At 39.7% G+C, this 18,318-nt stretch overlaps 2 protein-coding genes across 2 annotated transcripts in view; one reads left to right on the top strand and one right to left on the bottom strand.

Moving 5' to 3' along the window:
* The window catches only part of LOC119414221 (chloride channel protein 2-like), a 553,451-nt gene that overhangs the window by 471,466 nt on the left and 63,667 nt on the right, over positions 1-18,318 (top strand). The gene's annotated exons all lie outside the window — the stretch shown is intronic.
* Positions 2,783-14,618, bottom strand: LOC119415081 (solute carrier family 12 member 9-like). Its single transcript, XM_037682224.1, is given in 15 exon segments — positions 2,783-3,880; positions 3,948-4,094; positions 6,297-6,471; positions 6,560-6,752; positions 6,829-6,953; positions 8,134-8,216; positions 9,669-9,846; positions 9,969-10,016; positions 10,018-10,142; positions 11,370-11,477; positions 11,698-11,899; positions 12,726-12,832; positions 12,900-13,037; positions 13,119-13,253; positions 14,417-14,618. Coding segments are annotated over 15 exon segments (2,913 nt in total). The 3' UTR covers positions 2,783-2,933.

Consider the following 18,318-nt stretch of genomic DNA (forward strand, 5'->3'; position numbering starts at 1 on the left):
GGGGGGGGGGGATGAATTCAGGCGCAGATGTGACGTAAGCCACAGATGGACGTGTCTGTTTGATCAGAAGGTGAGTTTCTGCAACAACACAATTTGTGTGCGCTGATGAGAACATTGCATCAGCCAGGTTATCTGTCACACAAACTAATCCATGTGAATCTAGAAAAGCTGAAATGTCAGCACAAAATTCAGTTCAAAAGTTTAAAAATCGTAGTCGTTTTCTCCTCTTCAAACCTCGCAGGACTCAACTTTATATTGACAGGTTAGAGCACGGTAGCACAGTTGCTGTTGCCTCTCAGCGAGAAGGTTGCCAGACCGAATCCCACTGACAAAATACATGCAGACTGATTGGAAACTAAATCGTCCCCATGTGTGAGTGAATGCGTGTCCCTGTGATGGACCGGAGACCTGTCCAAGATGACCCCCGTGACCCAGAAAGGACAAAGCGGTTTAAGATAATGGATGAATTGGAGCATTGAAACAAAACCTTTAGGTTTTATGCTGTTTATTTGAGATGAAAGACCAGTACATATTGAAATAGCAGCCAATAAAGTGCAGCTTCTGTTTTCTAAAAGCTGTGCCTCTCTCTAGCATGTAGGAAACACTGGACCATCCTTTATAGGAGGTTGTTCTGCCTCTGTTCAACTGTGATTGCAGTTTCCTCTTATAGTACTTGGAGCTGGATTTGCCTCCATCTGTGAGCGCGCTCCCTCCTACTTACAGTTTGTCAGGGAAGTGTAGGCTGGTGACAATACACGTAAATGAAAAATGTTTAATTTTGGAGCAAACGTGACGTACACCACAGATGGAAGTGTAATGAGACGATGCGTTTTGGTTCAAATCGGTGTTCCGATGCATCGAAAACAGAAAATATCTTGTAGGAAATGTTCACTTCTTGTAGCTCGTCTTTATAGGGGAGTTGATTTATCGCAAGTCATTTTGGGAGCGTTGGTAAAATTATTTTAGGAATTTTCTTGGCATCCACAGCTCTCCTTTAACAGAGAAGGGCCTTTATTTAAAATAAATCTTGGCTTTTAAAAAGCTTATTGTCTGAAGTTCAAATGAAACACCAATCACATGAATATTAACTTGCCAGAATAGGTCCATATCATGAAATAAAACTATTTTTATTTTTTTTCCAATTCCAGACTCTGAAATATCAAGACTAACCTAATTAAAAACCAAAGCTCTTCCTTGTTTTTCTCATCTGTGCTCCTTCTATCCAGGCAGAACCAAGTCACTTCCTCCATCCATGGCTCTGCAGGTGAAGGTAAGAACCTTCAGCACCCACCCAGACCCAGCAGTCACACAAGAACAGTGGTCTGTTCAGGACATTTAAAAAAAATATATAAAACAGAAAAAATCTGATGCAGTTCACATCATTGGCACCCATGGAGCTAACCCTGCCTCCATCTGGGAATCCACTCCCTCCCACAGGCTCTCAGTCGATGTGTGGGCGGGTGTTGGTTCTCCATCAGGACCAACTCGTGGGATTTACTCAAATCAAATGTGACATCTGCAGCAGATGGTGCCCTTTCATCATCTGTAGGTACTCCTGTCTTCATGAATATCCTAGATGTTTGTCAGGTAGCCTTCACTTCATTCACAATTATTCTAAAACAACAGTGGCACAATTAGGAGTCTTAAACTACCCTTTTAAAACTTCATTTTGCCATCTATGGTGTGAAGAAATGTGACACGGTCACAACACAGGAGCTGAAATTTGGCTCATTTCACAAAACCAGTCAGAACCTAGTCATCCATGTTGTTCTGAATGTGCTGTGCCAGCAGACTGTGTCCAAAGCGCTCATCCAAAGTTAACTGTTGACATTCATTTCATTTTATTTTATTTATTTGTTAAAGTACATTTAGACGCTTTATAAAGCCAACATTGTTTCAATCAAAACTATAGGAAGAATAAACTACACCGGCTTCTTCAGGCAACATACGTTTGTATTTCTGTCTTGTCACAGAAAAACAGATTTAAGATGGTCTGTCTAAGCTATTTGATTTTTTTAAACTGCAAAGTTCTATATCCTCCTTAGTTTCTAAGAAGCAAACACTTCTTGTAATATTAAGATGTTTCAGAACAATCATTTATGCTTGGAGTCTTTCAAAGATTTTTATTTTTTATTTTCATTTTTTTTTTTACATAAACACTGCTTTTTCATTTAATTTCTGCCCAGTTCTCATACCTGACCACAACTTTAAATTGGGCCAAGTGGGTGCAAGAACAAAATAATTATGCTTAAAAATAAATAACATGGACATTGATAGATTGAATGGTATTTGAAAGTCATTCCTTCAAAAATGTGTGTTATGGTTTGAGCTTTTTAAGAATAGCCCAAATACTTAATTTAGAAGGATATATTTTAAAGTGGTCTGCCATTGTACCACTGTTGAGTTTAGGAGCCTTTTGTGCTTGAATTAAGGGCCAAAACAAAAACCTTTAAAATGGTTTGGCACTGGACTGAAACCAAGTGAAAAGCAGCTCAAGTTCAAAGCCTGAAAAAATATAAAGATATTTTAAGTTACAAGAAAGTCAGTGCGCCTGGAAACAAAATGTGAAGAATTCAGCAATACTTCATTTTAGACATTATTTTTCTATGTTTACAGTAAAATAAAATATTAATATCCTCCCATGGTAACAGTATTTTACCAAACATTAAAAAAAGAGCAAGCTCATTATAAATCCTTTAAGCTATCCAAGTGAAAACCACAGAAATATCATAATCACACCAATATTCCAAAAGTGAAAATACTTAGAATTTTATTTTATTTTTTCCAAAAAATGTGAAATTTGGGCTCAACTCAAGAATAAAACAGGTTTGGTAGCATCCGTGTTCTGGTTTTAAACCTACGGATAATTTGCTGCCACAAGGCCTTCAAGTGTTTAACGCTGGTCAATAAATTAAGAAGTTGTGCATAAAATGTTAGAAGTCTGTTGTGACCACAGGAGTGATTCCGTGCACGAGCAACGTTGGACCAAGATTCCTGCTCAACAGGTCCATCTGATGAAGGTAGGTGTGATAACAGCTCATGTCTGTTGGGGGGTGCGGCAAATACAGGAAACACACAGCTGGTTTAGGAGAGCCATGTCGGCAGATCAGGCTGTTAACAGCGCAGATAAATTCATCTGTCAAATGAGACGTTATGTGGGGGAACGACTGGATAGCATCTTGCTGCTCACCTTCTTGCCTCACCCTCTCATCGTCGTCGTCGTCATCCTGTGAATTCTCCCCCAGGTTTTCATGCCCCCTCCCTCCTCCTCCTCTCTGCCAGTGCAGCGCCACTACCTGGTCCCAAGCCACCACATGTACCTGAGCAGATATCCTGAGTTCCTTCAGCATCCTCTGGACCTTCTTCATCTCGCCTTTCTGCAGGCTGCAGCCAGCCTCCACACACAGGAAGAGGCGAAGCTTTGCCTGATTCCAGGCCCGGGTTTCACGAAGCACGCAGGCCAGCTGCAGCAGGAACAGCGAGCAGACATTGACATACCCGTGGCTGTCTGGATTGAGCAGATTTAGAGGCCATACGTCCACAAATAACTCTGTGATGCCTTCTTTGACACAGAGTTTTTTTCCCAAACCTAAAATTTCATTGCGATTGAACTGGTTGAAATAACGAGCCAGAGCTACATTCTTTCCCATTTTTACAGCATCAGCAATTATAGACACATATTCCTCTTCCTGCAGGTCTTTGGAGTCCTCATCTCCCCGTACAGGAGGAAAGAAGGGGGAGGTTTGATCTCCAGGGTCCATGGTTGGACAAGCTTTATCCAAGCCAAGGGCTGCAGATGGAAGAGTTTCATCGGAGAGATTGTCTTCAGGTGTGCACTCATCATAGAAACCCAAAATGAGGGTGTTTGGTCTCATTCCACCTAAAAGCAACATGTTTACTGAACAAAGTTTGAATCACAAACAGAACAATTAGTCAAACAATCTTACCAAAGCCTGAGATGAAAAGCAGATTTTGGACTCCGTGTCGGACAGAGTCGGCCAGAGTTAGGTTAACAAACGCTTTGATCTTTAGATGATCCACCAAGGACAGCCAAGAGTCATAACAGCTCTGCAGTGGATCAGAAGTCAAACCATCTGCACAACCAAACAGAGTTTAAAACAATTATTTCTAGAAATGTATAGTTTGAAAAGGTTCAAGGTTCTTTATTGTCATTTGCATCACATGTGGTACATGAGATGGAATGAAACTGTGTACACAAGGTCCAAGTTACACCCAAAAATATAAAGTATTAAAAAAATAGAAACAGTTTACAAGGATCTAAGATAATTGTATATATTATATTAATATAACACGGTTTATCAAAAAGCAGCCTGAACATGAGTCCGTCGTGTGCAGATAGGTATGAATATAGCAGCTTAAAGAAATAAATCAGCAGCAAGGATAATCAGCAGCACAGATAAAGTGACATATCACCAAAGTGGTATTAGTGATTTTTCTCGTTAGAGATTCATGAGTCTAACAGCTTCAGGGTAGAAGCTGTTCCTCAGTCTAGAGGTTCTATACTTAATGCTCCTCAACCTCCTGCCTGAGGGGAGTGGGGTGATAAGTGTGTGCTGGGTGAGTGGGGTCCTTCTTGATGCAGGTGGCTCTCTTCCTGCATCTAGAGGTGTGCATGTCTGTGATGGTGGGGAGACTGACACTAACAGACTTCTGTGCAGCCTTCACCACTCTGCAGCTTTTTTTCCTGCAGCTGTGCAGCCTCCATGCCACACGTTAATGCTGGAGCACAGGATGTTCTCCACTGCACACCTGTAGGAGGTGGTGAGGACCGAGCTTCCCAGACCAGCTCGTCTCAGCCGCCTGAGGAAGTAGAGTCTCTGATGAACTTTCTTGATCAGGCTGGTGGTGGTGTTGCCCAGCTGAGGTTGTCATTCAGGTGAACACCCAAGTACTTGTAGCTGGAGACCACTTCCACCGCAGATCCTCCTATGTTTGGGGGGTTGGGGGTGGGGTGTGCTTGCTCCTTCTGAAATCCACGATCTCTTTTGTCTTCTTCACATTGATATGGAGGTTGCTCTTCCTGCACCAGCTCTCCAGGTGTTCGACCTCCTGGACTCATCATTTGTGATGCATCCCACCACCGCGTTATCTGCAAACTTTACAATATGACAGCCTGTATGGGTAAGTGTGCAGTCATGTGAGAAAAGTGAACAGGAGGGGGCTCAACACACAGCCCTGGGGGGGAGCCAGTGCTGAGGGTTACAGTGAAGGAGAAGTTGGGGATCCTCACAGACTGCGGGCAGTTGTTTAAGTCCAGGACTCTGTTGTATATGAAGGGGCTTAGTCCTAGTGTGAGTACTTTATCCATCAGGGTCTGGGGAATCAAGGTGCTGAAGGAAGACGTGAAGTCCACAAAGAGCATCCGTCGTAGGAGTCCTGCTCCAGGTGGGTGAGAGCAGTGTGGACTACAGAGGAGATGGCGTCCTCTGCTGATCATTTCTTGCATTATGCATACTGGTGTGGATCCTGGCTGATGCAGATGGTAGCTTTGATGTGGGCCATGACCAGTCTTTCAAAGCATTTCAGTGACTATTGGGGTGAGGGCTACTGGCCAGTAATCATTTAGTGACTATTGGGGTGAGGGCTACAGGCCAGTAATCATTTAGTGACTATTGGGGTGAGGGCTACTGGCCAGTAATCAACTGCAGAAGCATTTTAAACCTTGTAATATAGCATAAACTAGTTTATTCACTTAACAAACTGAACCACAACTAAATCTAAAGTAAATCTCTATTTAATGACATCATTCAACTAGGTCAAAAGTTACAAACAACTCAGACTTGACACTAAAGTGAGTGGCCCAAAGTACTTTCTAAAATAAAATACAAGCTTGAATGAGCAGACTGCTTTTTGATTTTTATTAAAAAGTTTGTTATTTGCAAGTTGAGAATGCAACAAGAATCCCAGTACCACAGCTCTCCGTCTTCAAACAATCAGTAAAGAGGTAGTTCTTTTTATCTATCTATCTATCTAAATAAATAAGCTTGTCCAATAAATAAAATTTCAACAGATGCTTGCTTGAAACAGCAAATGGGTAATCAATGTCAATGGGAGCTTAAATGTAAAACCAATGTCCCAACATCTAGTTGTAGCTAGGATGTTTAAAATACCAAGAGCTGCATGTCTGTTAAAGCCTTAAAATTAATCAACTTTAAGCACACAAATGATAGATTTTCTTTTTCTGGGAAATCTTGTTTGATTTTACCACAGTGGCTCCAGATGTCTGGATGGTTTTTCTTTTAGGGAAAACTGTCTCTTGTTTAAATATTCCTTACCAAGCAATCCCAGCTTCACATGCCCCAGCACGTAGAGGCCACTCTTCTTCAAGTCGTTGATGAAAGTCATAAGACCCGTGCAGGTGCGAGGGTTTTTAACCATCAGCAACACCTGCGGCCTCCAGAACTTCACATGGTCTTTACGTACATCCAACATCAACAAATACTTGCGTACCTAAATGATTAGAAACTTTATTTAAATGGATCAAATTAAAACTGAAAATTTCTTAGTCAAATTATGTTTTTGAAAGGGATGAGCGTACCTGATGGAAAATGAGAGCTTGGCTGATGAAGCCCCAGTTGCTGATGGGCCCCAGGTGATGTATGAGCATCAGGAGGAGCAGCATGAACGCCATGCTGGCAAACGCATGAATGGAGCTGATCAAGAACATCATGACCAGGCATCCCAAGAACCCCAGAGTGCAGGTATGCCAAGTAAAGCAACGGAAAGAGGGTCTAAAACAACGAAAACTGGGTTTAATGTTTGAGCTCATTACTTTCAAACAAAAAAACTTCCCGCTTTAAACTATACCTGAAGTTTGGAGCAGAGGCCCATTCAAGAGCTAAACAGGCCAGATTTAAAGCAGCGTACACCAGCAAGAAGAAGATGGTTACAATGCCAGCAATGGTGTTCAATTTACCAGCAAACAGCACCACCTGGTGGTAGGAAAACAAAATATCTACAAAAACACTGCAGGATATCAAAATAGTCCATGCTCAATAATCCAGGTATACAATCCAACAACTTTCAGTCAGGTCATCTGGACAGTTTCTTTTTTTGGGGGGTGAAACGTTTCACCTTCCACCTGGAAGGCTTCATCAGTCAAGGAAACACACAACAAAACTGATTCTTCCCCTAAACAGCTTACTCCAAAGTGGAACAAACCCGTTATGTTGGAATAATGCAGGAATATATGTAAAACCCCACACAATGAATCAACCACCACTTTTGATCAGTTCACGGGAGTGTGTGTGTGTGGGTGTGGGTGTGTGTGTGTGTGTGTGTGTGGGGGGGGGGGGGATATATAGCTATAGCCGTTTTAAAGCTTTAACTCATTTCGATATTTGTAAATAAAATCTATTTAAATACCAACCTGCAAAAGTGTTTATTCCCATTTTTAAAGCAGGTGTTGGAGTTAAACAATTACCTGACAAATGTATACAAGTAGTAAATTTAGTCACCAAAAAGGTTTGTACTCGTTTTATTGAAACTGAGAATAAAATCAATATAACTCACTTTACAATTTTGAGTACTGTACTTGTCCCAACATTGCCAGAAAATGCATTAAATTATAGCTATAGTACACTGGTCGTGTGCATGAATATATGTGCCAAGTTTGAAGCAACAACTCATACCTAGCAACAACATTAACAAAACTCTGTTTAGCTTTCATCAAGCTTGATTGTTCAACCAATATTCAGTATGAAACAGCACAAAGAATAAGTTTCTACTTATTCCAGCACTGTTTCTAATTTTGTGTTAATCTCAAGTTAGGCAGATATTTTCTTGACAAGCTGTGTAAAAATAAGAAAACATATTCGTCATCAGCAGACTACTGCTGGCTATTGTGCCCGTTATCCCTCAAAGAAGTATGTAAAATGGAAATTAGATGCTTTTTCCAAGTTCTACCAGGGTAAATTAAAGCTTTTTTTTTTTATTTTTTTTTTTTATCTAAACTTTGAGGTATTAATTTGGGGTTGTGGAACATGAAGTCTTCGAGTTAGATTTTGAACTACAAAAATTAAAGATTATGGTTAAGTGCAAAGGAAGTGCCTGCATTTAATAGCTTTCAGCATTAACAAATTACGTTTAAGTATTTTTGTGTAAGAGTTTTACCTGCACTAGCAACCAGGAAATGAGCACAGAAACCCAGGGGTTCCCGGTTCGAGAGGTTTTCTTCGCCAGAGCCAGGGCCCTGCCTGCAGAAATATGCAACACTGAGAAAAGTCTGTTACTGCTAATCTTCCAAAAATCAAATCAACAACTGAGTCATCCTGCACTCAGTAACCCAAACGCACAAAGAGGGTGTTTTTCTTTTCAAAAAGTCAGCACCAGGAGCCATCTGTTGTCAGACAGCCTTCCAGAATAAAATGTTTAAGCAGAAAATATAAAATAAAAAGATGAAAATCAAAACACAAGTGCCAGTTTCTCACATTGGAGAAGGCAGCCAATTTTACACAGATGGCTGATTAATAAAATATCAATACTATTTGATGAAGGTAAGCTAACCCACATATGCTTTTATATACTATAAATCAGATATTTAGCCCTGCTTTTATAAATCATTCTCACTGCAGTAATAGAGGCCAAGTCATCCAACTTTATCTCCCACCCCCAGTACATTTCCTGATGCTGAAAAGCAAAGGTGGACAATAATGACTTTTGTCCATCTGTTATCAAAACGTCTCGAACCAGCAGACTAATTTTACTGACGACAAAGTAATCACTGGATGGACATCTACAACTGACTGATGCTAGGAGTCAATCCAATGGCTACAACTCAGTCAATTTTACAAACATTGACCTAAAATTTGGTGTGGTAGTAGCTGAGAATGATCCTAAAACGTATGAGTGCTAACAAATTATGCAAGATCTTTGCCTAAAACATTGTCATCGACTATTGGAGCCAACTCTGTTAGCAAATATTTCATGAACCACAACAGATTTTAATGAAACTTTCAGAAAGTAGTCATTTGATCTAAATCTACAGAGAAACATTTGAAGCAAACCTAAATCAAGATGGCCACCACAGACCTTTATGGTGTGTGGCTGAATTTTGGTGTAAGAAAGTTACCTATTAAAAACGTGGCCGCCATTTAAAAATCCAAGATGGCCATGACCACATTTGTAAACAAGCCACCCCTATAATTTGAGGAAACGTATGCCTTCTAGTTTTTATATTCCTGAAAAGTATAGTTTCCTCAAATAACTGGGGTGGCCTGTGTGGTGGCCAAAGAATAATCTGTGGTGGCTAAGATCACCAATGGCCACCCCTTGACTCCAGCATTGCATCTGTTGGCAGATAAAATTGTTCACTCTGCTCACTAGGATCTGTGCCACCTCAGACAAGAAAAACAAAAACCTACCTTTTACAGTGCAACTCGTACCCACTTGAATAGTTTGCACAAAAAACATTAAGGTTTACATTCCCTGTTCAAATTTCAGTCTCGAAAACGCATCTTGAAAACTACAAACATTCACTATTCAAATTGTTCAGAGACGGAGGACACTTGAGTATTGCTTACTATGTTTAAAGATACTTATTTCCTTATGGATAATCATCCAGTTTGCACTGATTATGTATTCAACTGCACGATTGAACAACACTTTAAATTGCAAACACTGGGCAGCGGGGTACATTCAAGACTCACCCAGCAAGTCATCTTTGGACAGAGCATACAGGATCCTGGAGGCTCCTATGAGGTTGCTCATGGCAGCAGACACAGCGGAGGAGTAGATACCGACGGTCACCATAGGAGGCCATACATTTATGTTGCTCAGAAAACTGTAGTCCCTTTGGAGAAGGTAACTAGGTGTGATGAGAGAAGTGTTTCACTTTAGCATACTAATAATTTTGAGTGCTTAAATAAAAAAAAAATGTACAGTTTTCCAGCAACTAAACATCTGAAGACAATTATGGTCTTAAATTGCATCTTTCTTAGAAACACCATGCTGTTTAATTGTGCAAGAACTGCGTGCATTTTCAGATGTGCATCTAAACTGCATGTCTAACCGGTCGCAGGTCCACGCAGCCAGCACACTCAGCAGACCGTATGTGATGAAGGTTGTAAAAACAGCTGCGAGCGTTCCTCTGGGGATAGAAAAGCTGGAGTTTTTCAGATCACCTGAATGAAACAAATGACAAGTTCTTAAACTAGACATACTGTGGCTGAAGTTGTCAAAAAATCTTTAAAAAAAAATTAGTCTGTACATAAATTATTCTGCTCAGATTGGGGAAAAAAAATACAACCATTACTTTCAAAAGACCCACAAATCCACAAACCATTTAGTTTTTTTGAAACCTCACAATTTTCGTTGACACTTTATTTGAAGGGGTGTGCATAAGACTGACATGACACAGCCATAAACATGACATAACGCATGTCAGGAACATGAACGAGTCTTAATGACAAGAGTCAAACATTCATAAAAAGAGTCATTCATGTTCATGACGGGTGTTGTCAGTCTTATGCACACCCCTTCAAATAAAGTGTTACCCAATTTTCTAATTTAGTCATATTTGTCAAATTATTCTGTCATTGAAAGTCTCAACATTAAACCAAAATGTTTGGATTTTAAGGCTGTAGCATGTTCTGAGGGGAAAACAGTAGCAGTTTAGCCCTTAGGGTCTTACACTAATCGTTCCCAACTTGGGATTTGTGCTCCTCATTTGAGGTGCCAAACACCACGGGGTTTTCACTGCGTGTAGGTTGCCAAAATTAACTTGGTGCCAAAATAAAAAGATAATTTACCCAATTGTTGAAATTCTGGGTGAACCAAACATTGTTGTTGCACACAGTGCTGCTTTTGATAAGTGACTTTAGAAGACTTGAGCAAAACAAACCTACATTACATATTTAAACTTGGGGGGAGTGGTGGCGCATAGGTTAGAGAAGGTGGCCCTGTGATCGGAAGATCGCCGGTTCAAGCCCCGGTACCGATAACATCAAAAATGTGGGTGGGGTAGGTGAAGCACCCACACCTGCCCCCACCCTCATTCACCCCACTCTGGGTCCATGAGTAAGGCCCTTAACCCCCACCATCTGCTCCCTAAACAGGTCTCTCTTGAAAATGAGTTCTCATGGCTCAATGAGACTACCTGGATAAATAAAGGGTAAATGGGGAAAAAAAAAAAACCTGAAAAAAAAAAAACCCAACTTTGACAATCAAGCTGATGCAGCATCCTGAACAAATGAGGAAAAAATGGAAAAGGGGTTTAAAACCTATTTCAGAACCATAAAATCCATCTTCAAAAGTTGTAAATTTGAGATTTCAAAGATCAAACTCATGAATAAGCACACATTAGGCCTCTGAAGGTGGCACCCATCATTAATCTGCTCTGTGTGTTATACCTGACATGTTAGAGCCCGCCATGATTCCTGTGCAGCCGTTGAACAAGACTGCAAAAACACTGGCAAAATTCATCACACTGCCAGTGGTGTAGTCCACGGTGTAATCAGCTGAAGAGAATAAAACATGCTTAAGTGTTTAGACAAGTGGTTGAGTAAAAAAAAAAAAAAGAAACGTATGTATGCACAGGTAAATAAATAATTCCTGCAACTTTCTCTGAAAACATGAACATCTTGAATTATCAAAGATCATTTAAACAGTCTCGTATTGTTTGAGGAGGCTAATTTTAAGACCGTTAAGACAAATGTAATGCAGACACCCTGCACTTACAGAACAGGTTGCCCTTCAATGTGCTGAGCCAGAAGCCAGTATAATTAGCAGTCCATATGCTGGCGTTGTCCATTAGAGACGTTTCTGGTAGAACCACCACCGTGGGCTCCATAACGAAAAAACTGACGAAGATGGAGACCAGGACCATCACCACTATGATGAAAATAACAAACGTAGCTTTGGCATAAATGCCGGCCCCCACCTGTAAAGACAAACCAGTTTTATTTGGCAAGTCCTACCACTTAGCACACGTCTGTTGATCTGCGTTATTCCAAATCACACAAGTTATCTTCTCACCATTATCATCCATTAATCAACATTTTCCAGTAGTTTCTTTTAACAGCTGCAAATGTAAAACAAAATGTGTTGTGTCCAACATCTTGGTTATTTAACTGGTGAGCTTAACCCGACCCCTACAGGAATTAAGACTTTGAGAACTTTTGAAATTGTAAAGACTTCACTTAGGTTTGTGCTGCAACAGTTTTAGTGACCATAATCATTTTATATGAGAACATAGAACTCTTACTGTATTTTTGTTTTATGCATTTTTAAAAATCAACCCACCCCCACCCCCCAAAGTCCAGATTTTGTATTTAAATGTGCTGAAAATTTAATTTCATTTATTTGTCTTTTACATCAAGAGAAAAGTATTTGTTCCTTTTAGGTCAACTACAAATGCAACATTACTTCAGGCATTTGGAATTAATTCATAAGTTTCAATGAGTCCATTACAAAATTAGACATTTACTTTATTGTTTTCATCATTTTGAATTTTAATAATGATTTTTGCAGTTGGACTGTAGCAGAATTACAAAGTCACAGGACTTATAAAGATAAAGGAGAAATCTAAGGGCAGTTAAAGAATTGTCTGTCCTCCATTTCAACCATTTATGGATTTACTGATTTCTTTTTGTTGGTTGACCTTTAATAAATATATACAAATCTTTTTATGTCTGTGACTGATGGAGGTCATCATCCTTGTGAGACTATGAACCACTTGAGAATAAATAAAAATGGAAGCATCTTACCAGACAGACAACAAAACATAAAAAGAGCAGGATGGTGGCGTACAGCAGACACCACCAGTATCCTGACGGCAGCGCCTGATGAAAACCTACAGCAGCTACAGCGCCCTCTGAAAGTCGAAACAAGCATTTAATAAATTCACAGAGGAGTCCTCATTAAATTAAAACGGGCGTTACCTTCTGGCTCCCCAAAGGTGGACAAAATGGCTTCAACTAAACCCAAAACATAAAGAGCACAGCCACAAATGTTGGCCAGAAAAAACATGATCCCAATGCTGCCGCCGAACTCTGGACCCAGGGCCCGGCTGATCATGTCTTGGGAATGAAAGTTAAAGAATCTACCTGTTTTTTTTATAAGGTGTGACGGCTGCATCGTTCAGCGGTGAACAAGGATACAGTAGGCACCACCGGCATCCAAAGCCCCGTTAGTGGAGATGGCACAAATTGAAAAGACGGTCATTGTGATGATGAAATAGGCCACCAGAAACATGGCGATGGAGTGGTACAGTCCGGCCTGACCCACAACAAACCCTGCAAGAAACCAGAAGTTACCCAGTCATCCTCACAGACACATGAAAACACAATGAATCAGCCTTCAGCACAACTCAGTCTGTAATCTTTAATATGAAATACATTTATTATTTTTTCTAAATTGTGGCGCCTGCTGGCAAAATGAGTCAGAATGGCACAGCCTGCAGTGGAGGGGGAACAAAAACCAAAATAAAAGCACTGATTTTTAAATTTGCGTAAAAATGAGACCATAAATAGCAATCCAGGTAAATAAAATAATCTTCCCAATATACCTCATTTAATCAAAAGGTTTTTTTGTAACATGTATGTTTTTAGAAATAATCCTTTGTCTTATAAACCTTGTAGCTCATTTAGAAACAGATCACTTTTTTTTCCTGCTGAACGTCAAAGCAGCAGGAAATCCTTTCATACAATGTTGTGAAGCTTGGGCATTCACCATTTTTCACAGCAAAAAGTCAAGTGTTGATTTAACTCAGTTGATTTTTAACACATTTTCAGGGTTTAAAGCTAGATCAACACTTTCAAAACAGTTAAATTATTAACACTGTGCAGGTGATACACCAAACTAGAGTATTTTGAGATGGAAAGTTTGAAACTCAATGAAAAATGCCTCATCGTTACTCATTTCATCAGAATGGGTCACAATAAATTTCATCTGATCACCTTCCAAGCGTGATTAAACTTAAAAAGGAAGGAAATCTGCAAATTTGATGCAACCTGAACATGATGTTTGGTCTGATTTGACAGAGCTGATAAAAACTGTGATAAAAACTGATTAAAACTCTGAACCTTTTAAAAACATGCTCATCTTTCCTCAAATCAAACATTTAGCTCCATTTATTTCAGCACATCAAACAATGAATTAAAGCTGAAAAGTGGAGTTTTAGGCAGAGAGCAGCTGAAATGGTTCACTTTTAGGAGACACTAAACATTGTGAGGTAGACCTCTGCTGTAATCTGAATAACTGTAAACCTCACAGATTAATCTGATCATTCCCCTACTCCACCCCCCTAAAAAAAGCCTATAGAAGTTTCTTGTGGCAATTCACAATAATCATCAGCAAATTTTGATTTTGTGAACTGAATTTGTCCAAATGACTCCTCCCGTTTAGAGGACTCGCCTGGAGGTGGTTGTGTACTCTAAAAGTCGTTTTTCACACTCACCAATCCGCAGGAACACCACGACGCTGAACATGGACAGTAAGGTCGGGATGACCACTCCGAACATCACCCCGAGCTTCCGGGTCGGGCTCTGCCGCCCGCCTCCTGACCGCAGCCCGGTCCGGTGGGACACACCTGCCGGCCGGTGCTCCGGGCCGGTGCTGGTGGTCAGCCGGTAATGTAATAACGGAGTTCTTTCCGACATTTTACTTTTGAAATGAACATTTAAACATATTTATAAACAATCTAACGCCAGTGAGCTCCGTAACTCAAGGTTCGAAGCTAAAATCCATCAATAGTCTGAGCACGTCGCCTCACCTGCAGCTAATGAGCTGCTAATTGGAAACATGACGTCATCACGCGCTGTCCAATCAAATGCAGTTTGTGCTTTTTGCCCGTCTCTGCGTCCGTCTGCAAAAATATCTCTAATACATTCTAATAACATTTTCAGAATCACTGGGTGTGCATCTATGATTAACTTCTGGGGTCAATCCAAATTAATTTGTTCGCTACAGTCCACTGACATACAACTCAGCCAGTTTTACAGATGAGTTAAATTTAGATGCAGTTATAGCTGGAAGTTAATCTCAACAGATACTCAAAGGCAACTCTTAGGGCTAAATCTTTGTTTCTTAAAAGTTCAGCATTGATTGATGGAGATGGTCTGTTAGCAAAATATCGTCAACAAACGCATGGGTTTTAATACAAACTCCCTGAAAGATATCTTTGCAGGTGCGTCTACAAATGATCAACTTTAGGAGTAAATCCAATTCAAGATAATCAAGGAATGCTAGGCCTTTGGTTTTTATACTGCAGGGGAAAAAATAAATCTGAATAAACCTGACCTGGATTTTTTTTTTTAAAATCAAATTCAACCTTCAAAAACATTTTTATCTACACTATCTTTTAAAAAATGTAATTTATGATGCAAAACATTGACATCTGCATAATTTTACAATGAGACTGTGAATTATATTTTATATTTTATATTTAAAGTGCAGGAAAAGGTCCAGTTCATCCGTACATTTACTTTTAAAGCAAACATTTAAACCAAAATTAGATAAAAAAAAGTGCAACAAGAACAAACAAAATGAGCTTTTTTACAACAACAAAGATAATACAATACACTGTTTTTTGTCTTAAGTGCATAAAGTCTGTTTGCTAAAGCTTATATATTTTACTAACTGACTCCATCCATTATCTTTACCCGCTTCTTCCATTTTGGGTCACGGGGGTCACCGGTGCCCATGTCCGGCAATCACTGTGCGAGGGGCGGGGTACACCCTGGAAGGGTTGCAAGTCCATCACAGGGCATAACTGACTCCATTAGGAGAAATTATTCTAACGACTCAAGTTGGCTCAAGATAGTCAGCAATATTTGTGAATAGATGTTTGATAAGAGTTGTAATTGTTTCACATTAAGCAGAGGTTTGAAGAATGTGAGTAAGACAAAAAACATAACTCTTAACACTGACACTGAAAGGATCCAGCAGCTGTGAGACAAAACTTTAAGTCCAAATGACTTCTATTAGCAACAAATCATCTATCCAACACTGCTTGGTCATGAAATTACAGCTAATTGAAAATATCTTAACTTTCATTTAGTGGATCAAAGTATTTCCTCTTTTGTTTGACAATTCATATGTGAAAAAGTAATTTATCTGGAAAAAGGTGAGGAATGAATTTAAACATATCCCCCTGCCCAATGTCCACAGACGTCTCCATTTATTGACCTGGCGCTCCTGCAGCCATGAGTTCAATCCTCCATCTGAAAAGAGTCTTTCCCATGTTACTGAGATGTGCATCTGTCTTCCAGTTTAACAACAAATTGCTCCAGTTTGCCCAAGATCAGATGGCTGTAGCTCCGCAGGACCGTTCTCAGACTCCGAGTGCTTTGAGGAACACAAGACAGAGAAGGAGACACAACTGGACCCTGTTGGTCCAAACAGAAAACACAAAGATAATGATGAGGACGGTGAACGAGAACCAAGAATCTTTGGATGTAAATCGCACTTCGGTAAAGCTGAAATTTGAAATGACTTTTAAACTAACAAACATACAAACACAGTTTTGAAGAAGTTGTATAAAAATGTTAATAAAAACAGAATGCAACAATTTGTAAATCTCATAAACCATGTTATAATCGTAGTGAAACATAGTAAACATGTCAAATGTTTTTAGGAAATTAATAATATAATTTTGAATTTGTGGAAAAGGGTTGCAGAGGAAGCAACTTAAGCAGGGTGGCCCAGACATCTTTTCCAGTTCTTCCAGGAGAAATCCAAAGTGTTCCCAGGTCAGCCAAGACACTTAAGCCACATTTGCATTTTGACCTCTGGCTCTAGTCTCGTCTTCCAAGGGGCTCATCTAATTGGACATGCCTCCCAGGGGTCATCCTTACAAAATGCCCAAACCATCTCAACTGGCTTTATTAATTTCATGCTGCTTTAAATGAGTTTGATTTGGGGGAGATCTGGACTGCTGGCAGCCCAGTTCAGCACCTGGACTCTTCTAAAAAGCCAGACTGTGATAATGGATGAAGAATGAGGTTTAATGTCATCTTGCTGAAATATACAAGGTATTCCTTGAAAAATATGTCAACTCCATGGGAAAATATATTGTTAAAAAACTTGTAATGCATTTCTGCATTAATGGTGCCAAAATGTGTAAATTGTCCATGCCAGAGGCACTAATGCACCCCCATACCATCAGAGAGGCAAGCTTTTGAACCTTGTGTTGATAATAGGCTGTATGCATCCTCTCCTTTTAATACAAAGAGTGTAGCATCCATGGTTTCCAAAAAGAATGTCAAATTTTGATTTGTCAGACCTAGTGTTGTTTTCAAGACCACCTAACCCAAGACCAAGTCAAGACCAAGACCAGAGTGTACCAAGACCAAGACAAGACCAATATTTTTAGGGTCTGAGACAAAGTTGAGACCAAGACAGAGGGAGGGCAAGGCCAAGTCGAGACCAAGACCTCAAATAAAATAAATAAAACAAAAAAAAATTATTATAAAATATATTTTTTATAAAAGTTACATACTGCAACTTTGTTTGCTTTTGAATGAATATATCAACTTTTATAAATTTTCAAAGCTACATAACAAGGAAATCAGCCATTCAGTGGCTTAACTTCATGTGATTCAACAATAAAATTACACAACTGTTAAATTGGAAGCTTTCATCACATGACAAGCCTTAAACAACTGCAGTGGCAAAACACTCTTCATAATTCCAAGGATAACCATATAGTTGCATTAGTTACAAGTATAATCTTTGAGATTTAAATAGCCACATTTTATAACTGATGATTTGGCAGACATCTTCTCAGACAACCACTTCTCACTTTCTGGGAGTGACCAGTGTTGCCAGATAGAGTTGAGGTTTTCCAGCCCAAAAATCTGTTAACAACCGCATCAGACAAAAATCTGCCCAATCAATATATTGTTACAGTATATTTACTGTTTAAACGTGAACACATATCAGTACAAGCCAAGGTAATTTAACAATATGTGGAAAAATGCAACAATGCAACAAAAATCTTCCCAGACTTCCCAGCAAAATCAGAATGAAAACTGCCCAATTGGCAGTAAACCACCCAATCTGGTAACACTGGGAGTGACGTGTGTGAGTGAAAGGGGGTGGGCATGACAGCGGTAACAAACGATGTATTTTTCAATGAGTCACGTTGTCGCTTGGATTTTAATCAGTACGTTTTACATCCAATAAAAACAAAGATGTTAACAAATAAACTGGACAATATTCTGGTAATTTAGTGATATTTCCACAGTTGTGGTCTTGACTGGTCTTGAAATAAAATCCCAAGTCCTCAGTGTCCAAGATCGAGACAAGACCGAGACCAAATGCGGTCGAGTCCGAGACAAGACTGAGACCATCAAAAAG

The sequence above is a fragment of the Nematolebias whitei genome, chromosome 9 (assembly GCF_014905685.2).
Source record: "Nematolebias whitei isolate Nwh7 chromosome 9, NemWhi1, whole genome shotgun sequence".
Lineage (NCBI taxonomy): Eukaryota > Metazoa > Chordata > Actinopteri > Cyprinodontiformes > Rivulidae > Nematolebias > Nematolebias whitei.